The sequence below is a fragment of the Primulina tabacum genome, chromosome 5, assembly GCF_025594145.1.
Source record: "Primulina tabacum isolate GXHZ01 chromosome 5, ASM2559414v2, whole genome shotgun sequence".
Lineage (NCBI taxonomy): Eukaryota > Viridiplantae > Streptophyta > Magnoliopsida > Lamiales > Gesneriaceae > Primulina > Primulina tabacum.
This window is the reverse complement of record NC_134554.1, coordinates 34,253,641-34,272,514: the sequence shown is the minus strand read 5'-3', so window position 1 is coordinate 34,272,514 and position 18,874 is coordinate 34,253,641. Positions and strand designations below refer to the sequence as shown.

At 36.1% G+C, this 18,874-nt stretch overlaps 2 protein-coding genes across 3 annotated transcripts; both read right to left on the bottom strand.

The window, feature by feature from the left end:
- Window positions 1-10,356: 10,356 nt before the first annotated feature.
- On the bottom strand, window positions 10,357-13,792 carry LOC142544349 (uncharacterized). Its single transcript, XM_075651406.1, has 3 exons — window positions 12,532-13,792; window positions 11,847-12,071; window positions 10,357-11,327 (listed from the first exon to the last, which is right to left on the bottom strand). Exons 1-3 carry the CDS (start codon window positions 13,790-13,792, stop codon window positions 10,357-10,359), a joined length of 2,457 nt encoding a protein of 818 aa, XP_075507521.1.
- Window positions 13,793-16,774: 2,982 nt separating this feature from the next.
- LOC142544972 (protein SOB FIVE-LIKE 5-like) lies at window positions 16,775-18,117 on the bottom strand. 2 transcript variants are annotated; one of them, XM_075651969.1, is made up of 4 exons: window positions 17,487-18,117; window positions 17,324-17,353; window positions 17,114-17,174; window positions 16,775-17,023 (listed from the first exon to the last, which is right to left on the bottom strand). In XM_075651969.1, exons 1-4 carry the CDS (start codon window positions 17,904-17,906, stop codon window positions 16,995-16,997), a joined length of 540 nt encoding a protein of 179 aa, XP_075508084.1. In that variant the 5' UTR covers window positions 17,907-18,117; the 3' UTR covers window positions 16,775-16,994. The 2 variants fall into 2 exon arrangements, with proteins under 2 accessions (XP_075508084.1, XP_075508083.1); XM_075651968.1 differs by having other exon boundaries at window positions 17,300-17,353; window positions 17,487-18,115.
- Between the last annotated feature and the right edge of the window lie 757 nt (window positions 18,118-18,874).

Genomic DNA, 18,874 nt, shown 5'->3' with positions numbered 1-18,874 from the left:
GTTGGTGGTTCAAGCCCCAATGGCCATTAGCCTTGTAAACGAAGCGAAGCAAGCACAGCTGCTGCCACTGAAATTGGACAGCAACAGTGTTGCGGTTCAGGAGGCTTTTGAGAGTTCTTGGTTGGCTTTTATCCTATGGCCTTGGACTGGACAGTACCTCAATGAGTTAGGAAGGTCATGTCTTTGGCCGTTCGTGATTTGGTTAAGTTTAGAGCTCGTACGAGAATTTACGGTGCAATGTGCCAAAGTGACTCTCGAAAGATCGTTTTATGATTTTGGCCTCCATTCACATTTTTCGTGTATTACAGCCCTAGGGATATATTTTCCAGTATTTTAGGTGTGTTTTAATCATGGCTAAACGATGGTTCAATGTTGGTTCGAGTTGGTACGAAGCCATGGTTGAATACTAAGTTTGCGGGCGTAATTGTCTCGTTTTTGGTTCGGTTATGAAATGTTGGTCAAGTTGAGTTTATTTGCATGTTCCTCATGTTAGAATTAGCAGCGAGCCTGGGAACGATCCAACTCATTCGGTAACAACATGGTTATAATTATATTACGTGCATAAAATATAAAATGTTTATTTTTGAGATATATGTGATATGTCTTGTGGCCACCTTACGCTTATAGGATTGCTTCACCCGGTGACTTACGACCGGTTTACGATTATGTATGGGTACAGATATCCAGTCCAAGGGCTGTGATGATCTCTACCGCCCAGTATACTGTGGTTTAGTCTGATCAGACGTTCATGTTATGTTATAGGCCACTTGCGTAGAAACATTATCTCTACAGAAAAATTACGATATGATATGTTATGACAGAGCTCTATTGAGCAAAGCTTTTACGTATGATTTTCAGATATGCACGTATTTATAATTACTCGTGACATGATTTTCACCCTACGCTTTATGATACGATATTTTTACGTTACATGAAATTTTATGATATATTTACTTGTTATTCACGATATATGCATGCTGAGTCTTTAGACTCACTAGACTTGATTGTTGTAGGTACTGATGAGGTCGAGGCCGAGGGCGGGGACCAGTGAGCTAACTTGGGTCAGCAGTAGTAGGAACCCGAGGACCTCATGTTTCAGTTTATGCAATATTTTATGTTCAAACTCAGTTTTAATATGTTGCATGATTTTTAAGTGATTGTTTTGAACACAATATTTACTTCCGCTGCTATCTTAAAAATTAAACCTATTTTATCATATTATTTTATGAATGTTGCATGATTATTTATTTAAAGAGAAAAATTTAAATAATTCCGCAAATTTACAAATACGACATACGGGCCCTTACAGTAAATCGGTAAAGGTAAATAATTTAAGCAAGTTTTGAACGTCAAAACCAAAATTTATTACCTATTACAAGTTTTAAACGTCAAAACTAAAATTTTTAAAGTTACGTCGAATAGTTATTTTTTTGTAACATAACTAACAAAAAATGATATTTTTGCATTGAAAATAATAATTTGAACATAAAAAATAATATTTTAAATTTGTCGAATACTTTCATTAAAATACAGATATATCACACAATATATTTTAATAACATAATTATCAAAAAATGGTATTTTTGTAATGAAAAATTATACTTTAAACATAAAATTAATACTTTTATAAGTCGGGTAGGGTCAGGTCGGGTCGGAAATTTATATCGTAAAATTAACATGTAAGACTGTTTCGCATATTTTTGTCCTTGTCTTTAACGTATGAGAAATGGTAAGCGAAATGGTGAATTTTTATCCATTTGGCTAATATGACCACCAAAGATTTGAAAATCTATGCTGATATATAGGTAATATAGAAACTGCGAGTGTATATCTCTATAGATCAAACAGGCCGCCATGGCCCAGCCCACTTATCTCGTCTTATACTTGGAGCAGGCCTTCTCATCAATGGGCCAGTTCATACTTGGGCCAGCTCGCAAGGATCGCATTAATATGTGTTAGACGTAATTTATTTTGTAATATAATGGATTGGTTATATCGTCCACTGAATAAATACTTCAAATTGTAACTTTTTTTAATTAAAACATAGGAAAATGAATTTATAATAAATACTTCAAATTGTAATTTTTTTAATTAAAACATATAAAAATTAATTTATAAATAACTGAAATAAAATATTTATTGCAAGGTGCGGATATTAAGGTTTAAAGTATGATGTTAAGTAAACAAGTTGGCTTTGATGCTTGTCTTTTTTCAACTACCTTTAAACTTTAATTAATCGCTCTTTTGACTTTAATAATTGGAGTTGTGTTCCTAAACAAATTCTCAAGTGTTAAAATAATTCAGTAGCTAGCAGACTTATATTTATAATCTTTTAATGCTTAAAATGTTATCATTATCGACACCGTTTGATCAAGAATTTATTGTTTTATAAAAAATTATATCTAATGGTGATTGTATAACTCTAATATTTTAAATCGTATGATATGCTAAAGAATACATATTGAACATTTTTGTAGTTAAGACAATTATTACACTTCAACACGTAATATATTAGTATATTAAAGAGGATAACCCCCCTTTTTTTTCTTAAAGAAGAAAGTGGGTAGCTTTGTTCTTTTTAAAAAGTTTTTGTACTACTTTTCAAAATTTTAACCCCTTAAGAAAAATCAGATAGTTGTAATTAAGACGGCTGTCGTTGGATGTTTATCTCGAAAAAGTTAATTGTCTCGTATTGATGGTTGAAAATTAAATTTTAAAATTTTTTATAAGGATTTATAATAAACTTCAATTACAACTTGAGTTAATTATTTTCGTAAAACGAGAACGAATAAGAAATAATTTCTATAGAGACTATTGAGCATTCGCGAAGGTGCAGGCCCGGAGCTATGTGATAGAATGGTATAAAAAAGTCACCAACAGGAACATCGAAAAATAAGTGCTATGCAGAGCAAAGTGCAACGTGGGTAGGAGCCAACTCTTGAACCTGCAGGACAATCTGTCACGCCCCAAGCCTAGGCCTGCCCCTACGCAAATGCACAATAGACTCATATAAAAACTAATTCCTATTTGTTCTCGATTTACGAAAATGATTAACTCAAGTTATTATAAGAGTCTTTTGTAAAGCCTTATAAATCATTGCAAACATTCATTTTTAAAAAACGTGAGTCAAAGGTAGAAGCACTTCTTGAACCTGCAGGAGTCATCTCTAGATTCTCGGTGCTGGTGGATCGAAGAACAAGCTGCGACGAGAACGTCACATTCTGAAGAAATGATGATTGTGACACTCTTTTCCTACATTGGTGGAAAATGAAATTTTAATTTTTTTTATAAATATCTAGATTCTTATAACAATTTTGCTTAACTATTATCGTAAAACGAGATGTATGATACAATAACGTAGACACGGACCCAAGGCATGACAATAAATAGATAATAACGCGTGTGCCCATGTACAATAAGTCACAAAAAAGCAGGGTAAAAAATAATTGTGGGCAATCACGAGGAGGAAGCCATTGTGTATTTTATTAACATAAGATGACAAATATTTATATCATGGGACAAACGTTTGACTTGGTACAAATAAATCAATAAAATAATACATTAAATCCACAAAAAAATATATTTACTAAGGGACATCCACATTGGTTGGTTAATGAGTGTTAATAACACCCATTAATTTTCGCCCACCAATGTGGGCGCAAGAATTAATAATCTTGGCTGACATGGCAGCCAAGAAATTCATCAGAATGAACGGCGTTATTTCGAAATTTGCGACGGTTTTTCGTAAACCATCGCAACTTTTCGCAAAGTGAAAAGCGTCTGTTTTTTTTAAAAAAAGGTCGCTATTTGCGACGGTTTTTAACACCCGTCGCTATGTGCGACGGTTTTTCAAAAATCGTCGCTAATTATCACCAACGGCTATTTTCAAACGGCAAAATTATGCACTAACGGCTATATTCGAAATTACTCACTATATATACTAATCAATTTATACAAATTCATCCCACAACATTTATCTTTTCATATTTTTAAGCCAAATGGGTGACAATAGTCAGAACTCACAAAATCGACCTCGATTTGTTTCTTCTACACAATATCCACCACAATTTCCAAATTGGCCGTTTGTTTCAAATTTCCAAGGTTATGAAAATCCTTCGAATCATCCAAATTACACCTCCCGAGCTCCGTATCCACCGCCTACACCTGAATATTGGCAAAGTATAGGCAACCCAGATTTCATGCCGCCTTATTTTTATGGATTATATAATCCACAATCCACCAATATGCCAATCGAAAACGAGTCGTCAACTCCTACGTTTGTCCCAGAGACTCAGTTGTCCGACCGTGAAACACGAGTTGATCTCGAAAATGTGCAAAATGCTGATGTAGATGTTGAGGGTACGAAGAAGCGAATAATGTGGAAAAAGGAGGAAGACGAGCTACTAGCGAGATCGTATGTCACAATGAGTGATGACCCAGTCATCGGCAATGATCAGAAGGGGAATGATTTCTGGAGACGTGTTGCGGACTACTACAATGACAATCGTCCCGCTGGTTCATCTCGGAGAGCTTTAAACGTGATTCGATCTCATTGGCACAATACCGTCCAAAAAAAGGTAAATCGCTTCAACGCAAATTATAATAGTGTTTACAATACTTATCGAAGCGGCCATAGTGATGAAGACATATTGCGGTTTGCATATGAAAAATATCGTGATGAAAATAATGGAGTTGCATTTAATCTGGAGCATGTGTGGAGAATCATGAAAACACGTCCACTGTTCGCTCCACAGTCCGATGATCACTTGGTTGGTACAAAGAAAGCGAGAATCTCAGAGTCGGGGGCTAGCAACACCTCATCGAACAAAGATGCGAGTATTGATTTAGATATAAATGAAGAAGAGATTCGTCCAATTGGTCAAAAAGCCGCAAATAGAAAAGGTAAAAATAAAGCAAAATCATCGATGGAGGATTTGACAACCAGATACGACAGTTTGTTCGAAAGTTTTACTCAGTATACAGACATAAAGAAGAACGAATCTGAATGGAAACAAAAAGAACTTGCAATAGAGGAGATGAAAGCAAAAGCGGCTTTGAACAAATCTGAAGCTAAAAAGAGCAAATATTTGCTTAAGAAATACGAAATCCTTTCGAAAGACACTTCACAAATGACGCCGGAGCAGCTTATAGTTCATGAACATCTGTGTGACCAAATTAGAGAGAAATGGAATATGTAATTTTCGATTGATGTAATTCTCTTTTCAATTATCGTAATTCGTTTTCTTTGTATTTTGTGTTTTTTTTAAAGAGATTGTGTTGAATAATATTTTAAATAAAAGAGTCCAACTTTTTTTTCATTTCTTAATAATATTTTAATGAATATTGGAATTAAGTTATTTTTAAAATAATAATACTATTTATTTTTAGTAATATTTGTTGTAAAATTTTAAAAATATTAGAAAGATATTGAATATTAAAAATAAAAAAAAAATGAGTAAGTGGACAGTGGGACCCATAAATAATGAAAATTGAAATTAAATGAATGTGGGTGTGTGTTAATAATGGGGAAGTGTTAATGTAATGAATATGTGGCTCGTGGACCCCATCATTTTTGATGAGATATGGAGAGTTATTAACATGGATTAATTCCGACGAATGCGGATGCCCTAATAGTAAAACATCATTGTAAATAATTAATTCAAAACTTACACACACAGAGGGCCATGATTTTTTTTAATAATATCTAGGTTAAATTAATTATATGGATAAGTAGTACTTACGTTGTATTGTATTAATATTTTTATAAAAAATTCATTTTAATTTTATTATAGTTATTTGGAAGAATTAAAATGGAAAAATGGGTAACTTGTATTCGACAAATAAAATAACATGAAAATTTAGAGGGTTTTTTTTTAAAAAAAGTTTATGTATTTAAATTATGAAATATGAATATCTTATATATGTAAAATGCGAAATGGTATTACAAACTGCAACTTATATTTGGGTAAAGCTAGCTGGGAATTTGTTCGCCGTAAAATTCCTATAATTTTTTTCTTATTTTGTTTAAAAAACTTAATTTTTTTTTATAATTTCAAAGAACAATTTAAAAAAAATAAAATTATTATATTTTGCATGGTGGAAAATATTATTTAATTTATTTTTTCCCAACTGGTTTTTGAAATGCCGATTACGCCGCCGCTGCGTACGAACAATAAATATCAGAGTATTTTTTTTAAAATATTCGTCTGATTGGATTAACCGTATTTTGCCATCGTTTAAAATCATGGTACGATGAAGTAAAGTGTGGAGTGAGAGCTTGTTAGGACACAGCCTGGGGATCTCTTGTCCTTTTCCTAAAATCTCTCTCATTTCCAAAGATATGATTCAACACCTTCAGTTATATTTTTGGAACAATTCAATCCAAACAAACTCAATAATTTCACGAAATTTTAAATATGGTGATTACAATTTTAGGTATGTAGTTGTCATAAGTTGTGGGATCTCCCTCTCAAGCGTCCGAGTATTTTTTTCGATCTCAAGCAAATATTCAATAAATACATGAGTCGAGCTTGTACTTGAAATAGATTACTTTTGCTGATCAAGCTCGATCTCGAATAGGCAACATTTAAATCAGATTCAAACTTCTTACATAATGCACATTTAAACAAAATATTACATAATTCAAATTGTTATATCATTTTTGAAACATTGCAATTACCAAACGGACAGCAAATGAGTACACCTAAATCAGTTATAAAAGCTAGGCTGGCAATACTCATTTTCCTTTATTGATTAAATCTTGGCTTTTCTCTGTCATTTTCTGTGCCCACAAATTTCTCGAAATATATTTATACTCTTTTTCAGTAGTTGGTAAGATATTCAATACTCTCGAAAATAACAACATGCTCGTCAGACATAAATGATTTTCCAAGGTAATATAAATAATGGATTTTTCTTGCAATACAAGTAAATTATTTTTATAAAATTTCAAGAACATAATTTAATTATGTTCTTGAAATATTTCTCTTCCTCAATATACACGTGTCTGAATTAAATTACAAAGGGTTTTAATGTTTCTTATTTCTTTTCGTTTTTATTATTGATGTGTTTAAAGAAGGATTAAATAAATTTTATGTTTGTTTAATTTATTTAGGACAATTTGTAGCCCAAAAGTTCAAAGGCCATAGTTGACTTTGTCCCTTGCTCTACTCTCTAATATTTACTATATATGTCTCACTCTCCAAAAAATAAATGTTTTTTGGTTGTCAACCGTGGTGATACTGTCTAATATTTGTTTAATAATAGACACGTCATATTTGATTTGTTATATGATTTAAATATTTGATTTGGCCCATCGTCACTCGTCATATGTTTGGTAAAGTGCTCACTCAACATCTAAATTGAGAGAGTATACGTGGACAAAGTTGTTGGTGTACTGTTTTCTAGCATCCAAGAACAAAAAAAATTTATGTTCAAAAGGTTCGTTGGGCATCTTATGATTTCAACAATTCACATGATGTCTTAGAATAATTTCCAAGAGATTTTTACACTTATTAGTCACGATTACCAATTTCCTATTTAAATTGTATATTCTAAATTTATTAAATAAATAATTGTGAATCACTATAACTCCGATCGATAATCGGAAAATGCTGATGTATCGAGGTTATAAATCTTATTCAGATAAAAAATAAAAATTCGAAGGACCAAAATTTTCACTGATCCATTTTTTTACAGTTGTCAGTTTTGTGACTCCTTCACTAAAACAGACAGTTTCACTATTTTCACTTAATTAACATTTAAGCTAAATTCTACAACTTCCATTACATGAAATCAACTTATAAACTCAATTATAAGTAATATGTTTGATCTAATCAAACTACAGTCGCCAAATTCAACTCATTGAACTTGACTATTTCAACGAGAACACATAATCCATTACATGTGTAATCTTCAATGGTTCAAGGATACATGTAGTTGTGAGTTCACAACTCCATGTGATTCAGAACAACATTTGCTTCTATTTGGGTTTACCCTAATTAGCATAATTTTTTTCATCAACATTTTGATCAAGAACGTGAAAAATGAAGTCTGATTGCACCAATCAGATTATGATAATAGCATCTAGTAACATGACTCCATGATCCCCTAGGTATCACTGATAGTGCCTACAGGAACCTTAAGTTATGACTAGCGTACAGTACTGTCCTTTCAACTCATATATCTCGATCGAATCTACAAGCATTGGTATATCGAGAGTTTTAAATGAATTCGATAATGATGTATTATATCTTTGAGTAAAATAGTGAAATGATATGTTGTCAGGGCCCGTGCTCTTAATTGATATTTAATTACCACACAACAAGGATTAAATGGTGTAAACAGCGAAAACGAGTTTAAAACGTTCATTAGGGCCTACAGAAATTTCGGCATGACCTCCCCGTAAGTAGGACATCCCAAAAATTTCGAAACACAACAATAACAATACACGCTCGAAAATAACATCAGTTTCACAATCAACCACACCAACATCCTACAGCCGCACTGGCCAGGACTAGACACAACATACCACAAATAAAATCCAAACAACATTAAAACATAACCATACAGCTACACAGGGCATCTCCCTGTCAAATGTATCAAACCAGCATAATATATATATAAATATCTGGGAACTCTGACACCAATCGACTGACTACTGGGTACCACTCGCTGACGCTCCACCAGACGCGTCAAAACCCCTGGAATGACCTGCTATGTCATCAAAAACAACCACAACATCAAAAGAAAACAGGGGTCGGACCCCAGTACGACAAACCAGTAAAATCATGACGTAAATAAAAGACATGTAATAATATCAAGTAATTGCAATGCTATGCGATGCATGAATGGTAACAATGGAATAACGGATACCAAATGGAGTCCAAACGAATAGCATCATCAACAGTAACAGTGGCCACCCGTGCCAGGAATGCAGCATCAAATCGCCGCTCGTCCATGCACGTAGCATCGGGAATGCGAGTAGCTAAGTCGCTCGTCCCTAGCTGTCATCTGGGAATGTGGCTAATCCTAACCCACTCGTCCCTCTGATGACTCAATATCTCAACAGAATCAACATAAATAGCCGTCAAAGAAGTCAAGGCTCAATATGTTATGCCAATACAATTTATGCATGAATGCAACAAAATAAACATTCAATGCACATAATAGCAAACAACATTCACCTGAATATTCTTACACGCCAATATAAGCGTCATAATGATATAGGTTTGAACGTACCTCAATTACAACTTACAATACCACGGTAAATTCTTAAGGACTATCGAATGAAACTCGTCCAACGATAAAACCTACAATATAAATTCGCTATACACTTCAATACAATGCATACCAAACGACTAAAAACAATTTAAATCGACTCGATTAAAAAATCGAATTCCGGACAGCCTATTAAACCCATACAAATTCTGAAATTCCAAGCTTAATACCTCAAGAAACGAAGCTTAAACACACAATGGTGATCTCGTGAAAATGGCTCGTCGGAAAAGTCGCCGGAAAATACTAGTTCACGCCGGAAACCTAGCTGGAAATTAGGGGAAAAGCTCAATTCTTCTCTTATATAAACTAACATACCAAGAACAACCAAAATTCGAAGCCAAAAGCTTACCTAAAACCGAATCGAAGCTCACGCACAGTTGCTGGAAATCAAGCCGATCGAACTCGAAAACTTCCAATTCAAGGCAGGAAAGTATCTAATCGAAAGGAGGAAGAAGATTACTAGCTGCTGGTCTACTTCTCCGACCGAGGGCGGTGCTACGCGAGGGCGGTAGAAACAAGAGAGAAGAGACGAGTTGCAAGGCTGGGGAAAACTTCTTTTCTGGATTAGAGCGATCTGATATCTTCTATCAAATGGGTTGATTTATTTAAATGGAAATGGGCTGGGCCAATACTTATTGGGCCTCACATTCTCCCCCACTAAATAAAAGATTTCGTCCTCGAAATTTAACAAACACAACACTGATATCCACAACATTACATCTGATAATACATAGGAAATTCAGAATACATCGCGTAATTCATTACATTCTCAAACAAATGAGGCCATTCTTGTCGCATCTTTGCCTCTAATTCCCATGTAGATTCTTCTCTTCCATGTCTACTCCATTGTACCAAAACCAATGGAATCGTCTTGCTCCTGAGCTGTCTTTCCTTACGGTCCAAAATTTGCACTGGATGTTCAACATAGCTAAGGGAACTGTCCAACTCCACATCTTCGACATTCAAGATATGAGACGGATCTGGCTCATACTTCCGCAACATAGATACATGAAACACATTATGTATCAAAGACAAACTCTGCGGCAAATCCAAACGATAATGAGCTCTCAAGGTATGTTACATCTTTCGAATTCCTGGGTGAATACTGTGTCGACTACAATGTGCTTCCCGTAGTATAGCTTCTTTCAAATCTATCAAATTAGAAACCATAAGTCTACCATTAAAGCGCAGACTGCCATCTGAAGCAATACTAAACTTTTCTGTCTGACCTGTTCGAGACAATTCTTTCAATCTATGAATATGCGGATCGGTCTTCTGTGCTGCTTTGATTCTGGACAAAATCTGTGGCTCAACTTGAATAGATGACACTATGAAGTAGTCTCCACTGATCTGATAAGTCCATCCTGAAGTTCCCAAGTGCTCGTGAACTTTAGAGATAGTCAAAGATGTCAGCATAGCATTATGAAACTTCCTGCTGAGAGCATCTGCAACAAGATTCATTCGCCCTGGTTGATATTGAATCTCACAATCAAAGTCTTTAAGTAACTCCATCCATCGACGTTGTCTCATGTTCAAGTCAGGCTGTGAGAAAAGATATTTAAGGCTCTTGTGATCCGAATAAATCACAAACTGCTCACCGTACAGATAATGAAGCCATAACTTCAATGCAAACACAATGACAGCCAACTCTAAGTCATGAACTGGATATCGGGTTTCATGCGGCTTCAACTGACGAGAAGCATATGCAATCACTCGCCCATTTTGCATTAGAACACATCCAAGTCCATTTAGAGATGCATCTGAACAAACAACATATCCACCTGAGCCTGATGGCAAAGCTAGCACTGGAGCTGTTGTCAACTTTTCCTTCAAAGTCTGAAAACTTGACTCACATTCATCAGTCCACACAAAACGTCGATCTTTTTGCGTTAATTGAGTCATAGGCCTTGCTATAATAGAAAATCCTTCAATGAAACGCCTATAGTATCCTGCCAATCCCAAGAAACTACGAATATCGGATATATTCGTCGGTGTTGGCCAATTGATAACAGCTTCCACTTTACTAGGATCCACTGATACTTCTTGAGCTGATATAACATGACCCAGAAATACAACTCTGTCCAGCCAGAATTCACATTTAGAAAATTTTGCATACAATTGCGCTGCTCTGAGTGTCTGGAGGACCAACCTTAAATGTTCTCGATGCTCCTTCCTTGTTTTCGAATAAATCAGAATGTCATCTATGAAGACAATAACAAATCTGTCTAAAAATTCTCGAAAAACACGATTCATCAAATCCATAAAAACCGCAGGAGCATTAGTCAATCCAAAAGGCATAACTAGAAATTCATAATGCCAATAACGTGTTCGAAATGCTGTCATCGGAACATCTTTCTCTCGAACTCTAAGCTGATGGTAGCCAGAACGGAGATCGATCTTTGAATACACTGATGTACCTTGCAACTGATCAAACAAGTCATCGATACGCGGCAGGGGATACTTATTCTTCACAGTAGCTTTGTTCAACTGCCTGTAATCAATGCACATTCTCATCGTTCCGTCTTTCTTCTTTACAAACAATATCGGAGCTCCCCAAGGTGACATACTTGGTCTAATATAGCCTTTTTCTAGTAAGTCGTGTAATTGTTCTTTGAGCTCTTTCAATTCCGCTGGAGCCAAACGGTATGGTGCCCTCGAAATAGGATTTGTCCCGGACACCAACTCAATGCTAAAATCAATTTCCCTCTGGGGTGGAAATCCAGGAATTTCATCGGGAAATACATCAGGGAATTCCTTGACAACAGGAATATCAGAAACTTCAAATCTTTTCCCTGTGTCGCATCAACTGCATAGATCATGAATCCTTCATTTTCTGTCGACAAGATTCTAAACATTTCCATTGCTGACACTAATGGAATACGTGATTGCGAATCACTACTGTAAAAATTCCATTTACTGCCATAATACGGTCTGAATCTGACAACTCCATGGAAACAATCGACGGTAGCTCGATAATTAGACAGAGTATCCATTCCCAGAATACAGTCGAAGTCAGACATATCCAGCTTGATGAGATTAGTTATCATAATATTATCATCGAATCTAATAACACAATTCAGAATTATCTCATGAGACATCAAACATACACCAGCAGGTGTAGAGACTGACACAGTATCTATCAACGGAGTAGCAGCAATCTCATGCTCATCACAAATACAACATATACAAATGAATGAGATGCTCATGTGTCTATCAGTATACGAGCAGGATGATAAAAAATAAGACAGATACCTGCAATAACTCCGCCCGGTGCGTTTTGAACTTGATCCTGGGTTAAAGCATGAATTCGAGCCTGCTGTGGCCCTGGGAAACGCTGCTGTGCAGAACCTCTAGGCTGAGGATAGCTAGACTGCTGAAAAGACTGAGTCGGAACAAAATGTCTGGTTGCTTGTCCTCTAAAATCCTGACCAAACTGAGGTTGCTGAAATTGTTGTCTCACTGCATTCGGACATACTCTAGCATAATGTCCAACTTGCCCACAAATATTACAAGATCCGTGAACTCCCGTACACTGAGTGCTGAAATGCTTACCACCACAACGATCACAAAATACTCCACCTGGGGACCCAACTGAACTTCCACGCTGACTGCCGGAACTAGAAGAACTACTACGAGTCTGTTTCTTGAACTGTTTTCCTTTGGCCTTAAAATTTTGCTGCTTTGGTTGTTGATAAGACTGCGTAGGCTGGTACGGCAGTAAAGGACGGTATAATGGTGCACCCACTGGCATCGACACATTGCCTCCGAAACTCTGAGGAAAACCTGGTTGAACTGACTGTGGTTCTGCCAAAAGTAAATTCGCCTCCACATTCTTGGCTTTCTCAACGGCATCGGCATAATTAACAGGTGCTCCAGCGGCTACTAAAGTACAAATGGTTCGATTCAATCCTTGCATAAAATGCGATAGCTTGTTCCGATCACTGCTAGCAACTTGAGGAACATAGGCAAGAAGCGCTGAAAATTGAGAGGCATACTCCACTACAGTCATATTACCTTGACTCAATCTATTGAATTCAGCTTCCTTGGCCGAATAGTACGAAGGTGGTGAATACTCTCGAGCAAACTGAGCGCAAAATACATCCCAAGTAACTCTTTCACCTGATTCTTTCAAAGCTTCCTCAGTAGTTTCCCACCATAACTGGGCTCGGTCTTTTAATTGACAAATAGCCAACTTAAGCTGCAAGTCAGGAGTGTACTCCAACATATTGAACAAACGCTTCATACTTTTTAACCATGCTATAGCTTTCTCACCATCTTCATTCCCAAAGAATCGAGGAGGACGCATGTTCTGAAATCGGGATATCACTAGTTCCATTTCACCCATTCCTCTAGTCAACTGATCCACTTCATGCTCAACGTTAGCATTTCGTGCTTCACCACGAGGACGACGACCTCGTCTTCCCCAATCAGTCTCGTTAAGTCCTCTAAGATTAGGAGCTTCAGATTCCTGAACAACTTCCTTTCCTTTTCTGCCCTTACGACCAGGTGCCATCTACAAGACACAAGTATTTAATCCACAGGCAGAAACAAAATAATCGGTTGATTACAAGAGGATAAACTTAAACTAATAGGAAATTCTAAATTAAATGACAACTTAATCAACTATACGCTCTAGTCATGCTGATACAATTAAGTCAAAACATAGAAACAAGTAAGAGCAAATAATCGAACACATGCACAATCATTTTATTTGTGCCTAAACTAGAGTGTCCTAGACTCTAATTCGAGCGTATCCCAGTTAGGCTCTGATACCAAACTGTCAGAGCCCGTGCTCTTATTTGATATTTAATTACCACACAACAAGGATTAAATGGTGTAAACAGCGAAAACGAGTTTAAAACGTTCATTAGGGCCTACAGAAATTTCGGCATGACTTCCCCGTAAGTAGGACATCCCAAAAATTTCGAAACACAACAATAACAATATACGCTCGAAAATAACATCAGTTTCACAATCAACCACACCAACATCCTACAGCCGCACTGGCCAGGACTAGACACAACATACCACAAATAAAATCCAAACAACATTAAAACATAACCATACAGCTACACAGGGCATCTCCCTGGCAAATGTATCAAACCAGCATAATATATATATAAATATCTGGGAACTCTGACACCAACCGACTGACTACTGATTACCACTCGCTGACGCTCCACCAGACGCGTCAAAACCCCTGGAATGATCTGCTATGTCATCAAAAACAACCACAACATCAAAAGAAAACAGGGGTCGGATCCCAGTACGACAAACCAGTAAAATCATGACGTAAATAAAGGACATGTAATAATATCAAGTAATTGCAATGCTATGCGATGCATGAATGGTAACAATGGAATAACGGATACCAAATGGAGTCCAAACGAATAGCATCATCAACAGTAACAGTGGCCACCCGTGCCAGGAATGCAGCATCAAATCGCCGCTCGTCCATGCACGTAGCATCGGGAATGCGAGTAGCTAAGTCGCTCGTCCCTAGCTGTCATCTAGGAATGTGGCTAATCCTAACCCACTCGTCCCTCTGATGACTCAATATCTCAACAGAATCAACATAAATAGCCGTCAAAGAAGTCAAGGCTCAATATGTTATGCCAATACAATTTATGCATGAATGCAACAAAATAAGCATTCAATGCACATAATAGCAAACAACATTCACCGAATATTCTTACACGCCAATATAAGCGTCATAATGATATAGGTTTGAAACGTACCTCAATTACAACTTACAATACCACGGTAAATTCTTAAGGACTATCGAATGAAACTCGTCCAACGATAAAACCTACAATATAAATTCGCTATACACTTCAATACAATGCATACCAAATGACTAAAAACAATTTAAATCGACTCGGTTAAAAAATCGAATTCCGGATAGCCTATTAAAGCCATACAAATTCTGAAATTCCAAGCTTAATACCTCAAGAAACGAAGCTTAAACACACAATGGTGATCTCGTGAAAATGGCTCGTCGGAAAAGTCGCCGGAAAATACTGTTCACGCCGGAAACCTAGCTGGAAATTAGGGGAAAAGCTCAATTCTTCTCTTATATAAACTAACATACCAAGAACAACCAAAATTCGAAGCCAAAAGCTTACCTAAAACCGAATCGAAGCTCACGCACAGTTGCTGGAAATCAAGCCGATCGAACTCGAAAACTTCCAATTCAAGGCAGGAAAGTAGCTAATCGAAAGGAGGAAGAAGATTACTAGCTGCTGGTCTACTTCTCCGACCGAGGGCGGTGCTACACGAGGGCGGTAGAAACAAGAGAGAAGCGACGAGTTGCAAGGCTGGGGAAAACTTCTTTTCTGGATTAGAGCGATCTGATATCTTCTATCAAATGGGTTGATTTATTTAAATGGAAATGGGCTGGGCCAATACTTATTGGGCCTCACATATGTGCAACTGAGAAAGCGTCTTTCCAAAATGCATATATATGTCTTACTCTGGTCAGAGATTCCTTGCACTATCAACTCATCAAATCACATAAGATATATTCACCCTTAGGTGAGTGGTAAATCTCCGACTAAAATGCATTAACTCATACGTATTTCAACACTATACATAATCTCGCCACTTGATGTCTCTCAATGGAGTCGGTAAAACGGATCAAAGTGGATGTTAGTACGTAAAGCCTCCACGTTGTCCCGGGTCAAAGAACTAATGGTGTACAACCGTAAATGCAGACTATTTCACTCGACAAGTGGTAACCACTTGGAAAATTTTAGGGATGATTGTTCAGTACATCATCAAAATATCATTTATCTGTATGAATGAATAGGAATCTGTATGAATGAACATCCTTATATCCTTACCAATACATGACGTTTACATCACAGATGCTAGTCTCAAGATAGAGCAATATGTATTCTTATTTTATGCGGCTGAATCGACTGAGAACCAGTTTAGAATATACAAATAAAATAAATGTCATAGTTAGATAAAGTCAAAATTCTCAGTATTGAATTGAGAATAAAAGTTAGATTCTAATATGGTTTGGTCGTGTCAAGAGGAGATCAAACACAACCTCAATCTGACATATTTTAGATTGACACGTTATTTAATAATGATATCTTAGATCTTGTTTAAGAAATAACACCTGAGACAATCTTAGTTTGAATAACTAATATCTACGTAGTCGACTCCGTAACTAACGAAAATATTCTATTAAAATAAATATTGTTTTTTCTTAAGTTTGGATTGAATCATGTGTCCAGCAATCCTGAACTTTGACTGATTAGTTTTAAACACAAATTGAGTTCCTCAAATGCATCAATCCAATCACAATTCGTTCTTCGATTTATACGAATTCGAGCTAATTTTCATTGACAGCAACGAAGTTTTTTTTATAAACAATAGTTTTTCCGGAACGATAAAGGCAAATGAAACGATCCAATTCTTGTGTGAGACAGCTAATGCAGAAAACGAAACTTCAATAGAACATTTGATTTATTATATTTTTTTTTCATTTTTCAAACTTCATTTTTACATTTTTGATCTCAGGCTTGTTCCCTTCTACATGGACAGGAACAAATAACAGGTAGGAAAGATTAAAGAAATAAATTAAAAAAGGATGCAAACAATGATTTTTCAAAAGTTCAACTGCCATTTTCCTTTTGCTTCCAGAACCTCATGCATTTCTTGCTCAGCAATTTGCAGAAGAATCTGACAGAAATTTTATTCTCTCATCACTGCCTCTTTCTTCCAAGAAAACTGCCTGAAAAAGTAAAATTTTAGTCGTTTTCCCAATGAAAATGTTGAATTAGATAATTCACAGCTAGCAAAAATGGGGCAAAAAATTACTCACCGGATTTCCCTTTTGTGGAAGATTTGAGGAATCCTGTTTGTTTCTTTGGTATCGATTCGTTCTGAACATTTATAAATTATCATCATTAATGATATGCAAATAAAAATTATATGTAATTTATCTAGAATTTCAATGGAATTCTTGGATCAGTCCAGTTATAATAAGAAGGTAGAAAAAATCTGTTACCTCAAAATTTGCTGCAGAAAAGACCTGTGAAAAGCCAGAAGGAGCTACATTGTCCTGAAATTCAATTTAAAGATACTTAATCAATGAAAATTTCAAAATAAAAACAAAATGGAAATCTCAGAAGGGTCCAAATAAAAATAGAAAAGGACAACTTTTTCCCCATTTACTTTAATTTTCTTGAACTTACCTGGGGAAAATGAAAGACTGGAGAGCTAGCAGTATCAGCAAGACAAAAATTCTGCTGCCTTTGGTAATCTCTTGTCTCTTTTGCTTTGCTCTTCTGCTTGATTTTCTTCTTATTCGAATCTTCCGAAACCGAAGATGCATAGCCACGGAAGAAATGTTTCTCACCTCCCCCGCCACGGCCCGCGGCGGCGTAGTTCTCGTATTCTTGCAAGTGTGGAGGCGGGCCGGATGATGCATCCGACACCATGGACAGATCTTCATCGTCTTCTTGATCTTGGTACGCATAAGAATCTGCCCCGTTTTCTTCGCAATTCTTGGAGAAATCCCTGGTGAACCGATCCGTGGAATTGGATGTTTGATCCAAGTACATGGTCCATCCGGATTCGCATTCGCTGCTGCATTCAGAGGTCGATATATTCATAATTATCGGCTAGATATATATTGAATTCTTGTTGAAGAGAGTGAGGGAGAGATCGTGAAGCGAGAAGAACGATGATATATGAGCTGTGTTTTTGTTCTTGATTTGTATGAATATATAAGAAGAAGAAGAAGAAGAAGAAGAAGAAGAAGAAGAAATATGAGAGCAAATGAATCGCACTCAAATCCTAGACAAATTTTGTCCTTGGCTCTATGCTTTTGCCCTAATATTGTATATCTATTTCGAGAAGAATCAAAGTTGCCAGTTGTCTCGGTCATTGGTGGGGGGGCCATTGACGTACGTTTGATAATGGTGAATATATATGCACCAGTAACTTGGGACAAAGTTAAATTATAGTCGGGGTGAGGGGGGCAACGGTGACTGACTTCATCTGAAATATGAAACGGGATCGACGACGAAAGAGAAGAACCGAGACCAAATAGCTCTGATCAAACATGATTTTTTTTTATATAGATATTAAAAAATGACTTTCATTTGTTAAAATAACATATTTCTAAAAACGTGTTACTAGTGAAATAAAGATTAATAACTTTTTCTATATTCGAGTTCGATTAGAGTTACTTATTTAAATATTCCGACAAAGGAGTTGTTAATCAAAAGCCAAGTTCAAAGAATTTGAAACATTTAGAAATTTAAAATTTTAGTATTTCAACATGACGATCATATAACTCTCCTGAATTCTCGCCAAGTTCCCTCTTCAACCATCTAATAGTTCTAAATGACAAATTTGTTAATTCGAATAGTCGCAATGCAGAGTTAAAGCATGTTTTATAAAGTAGGGTTTCACTTGACTCATGAGATAAGATTATAAAAATATGTAGCATGTGGATGATAAATTGAAAGAAATAGTTAACATAATTACGGTAGAATTCGAGTCAAATGATCGATGAGATAACAAAGTAAAGTTTCTATCGTTCGAACCAAACGATGTTTTAAGTATGAACTGCCGG

Coding starts and splice junctions, on each gene's coding strand:
- LOC142544349 (XM_075651406.1), bottom strand. CDS start 13,792: ATGGCACCTGGTCGTAAGGGCAGAAAAGGAAAGGAAGTTGTTCAGGAA. Junction 12,072..12,531: donor ACCGGGCGGAGTTATTGCAG/GTATCTGTCTTA, acceptor GATGCGACACAG/GGAAAAGATTTGAAGTTTCT. Junction 11,328..11,846: donor AAAAGGCTATATTAGACCAA/GTATGTCACCTT, acceptor ATGTTATATCAG/CTCAAGAAGTATCAGTGGAT.
- LOC142544972 (XM_075651968.1), bottom strand. CDS start 17,906: ATGAATATATCGACCTCTGAATGCAGCAGCGAATGCGAATCCGGATGG. Junction 17,354..17,486: donor CAGTCTTTCATTTTCCCCAG/GTAAGTTCAAGA, acceptor ATTGAATTTCAG/GACAATGTAGCTCCTTCTGG. Junction 17,024..17,113: donor TTCCACAAAAGGGAAATCCG/GTGAGTAATTTT, acceptor TTACTTTTTCAG/GCAGTTTTCTTGGAAGAAAG.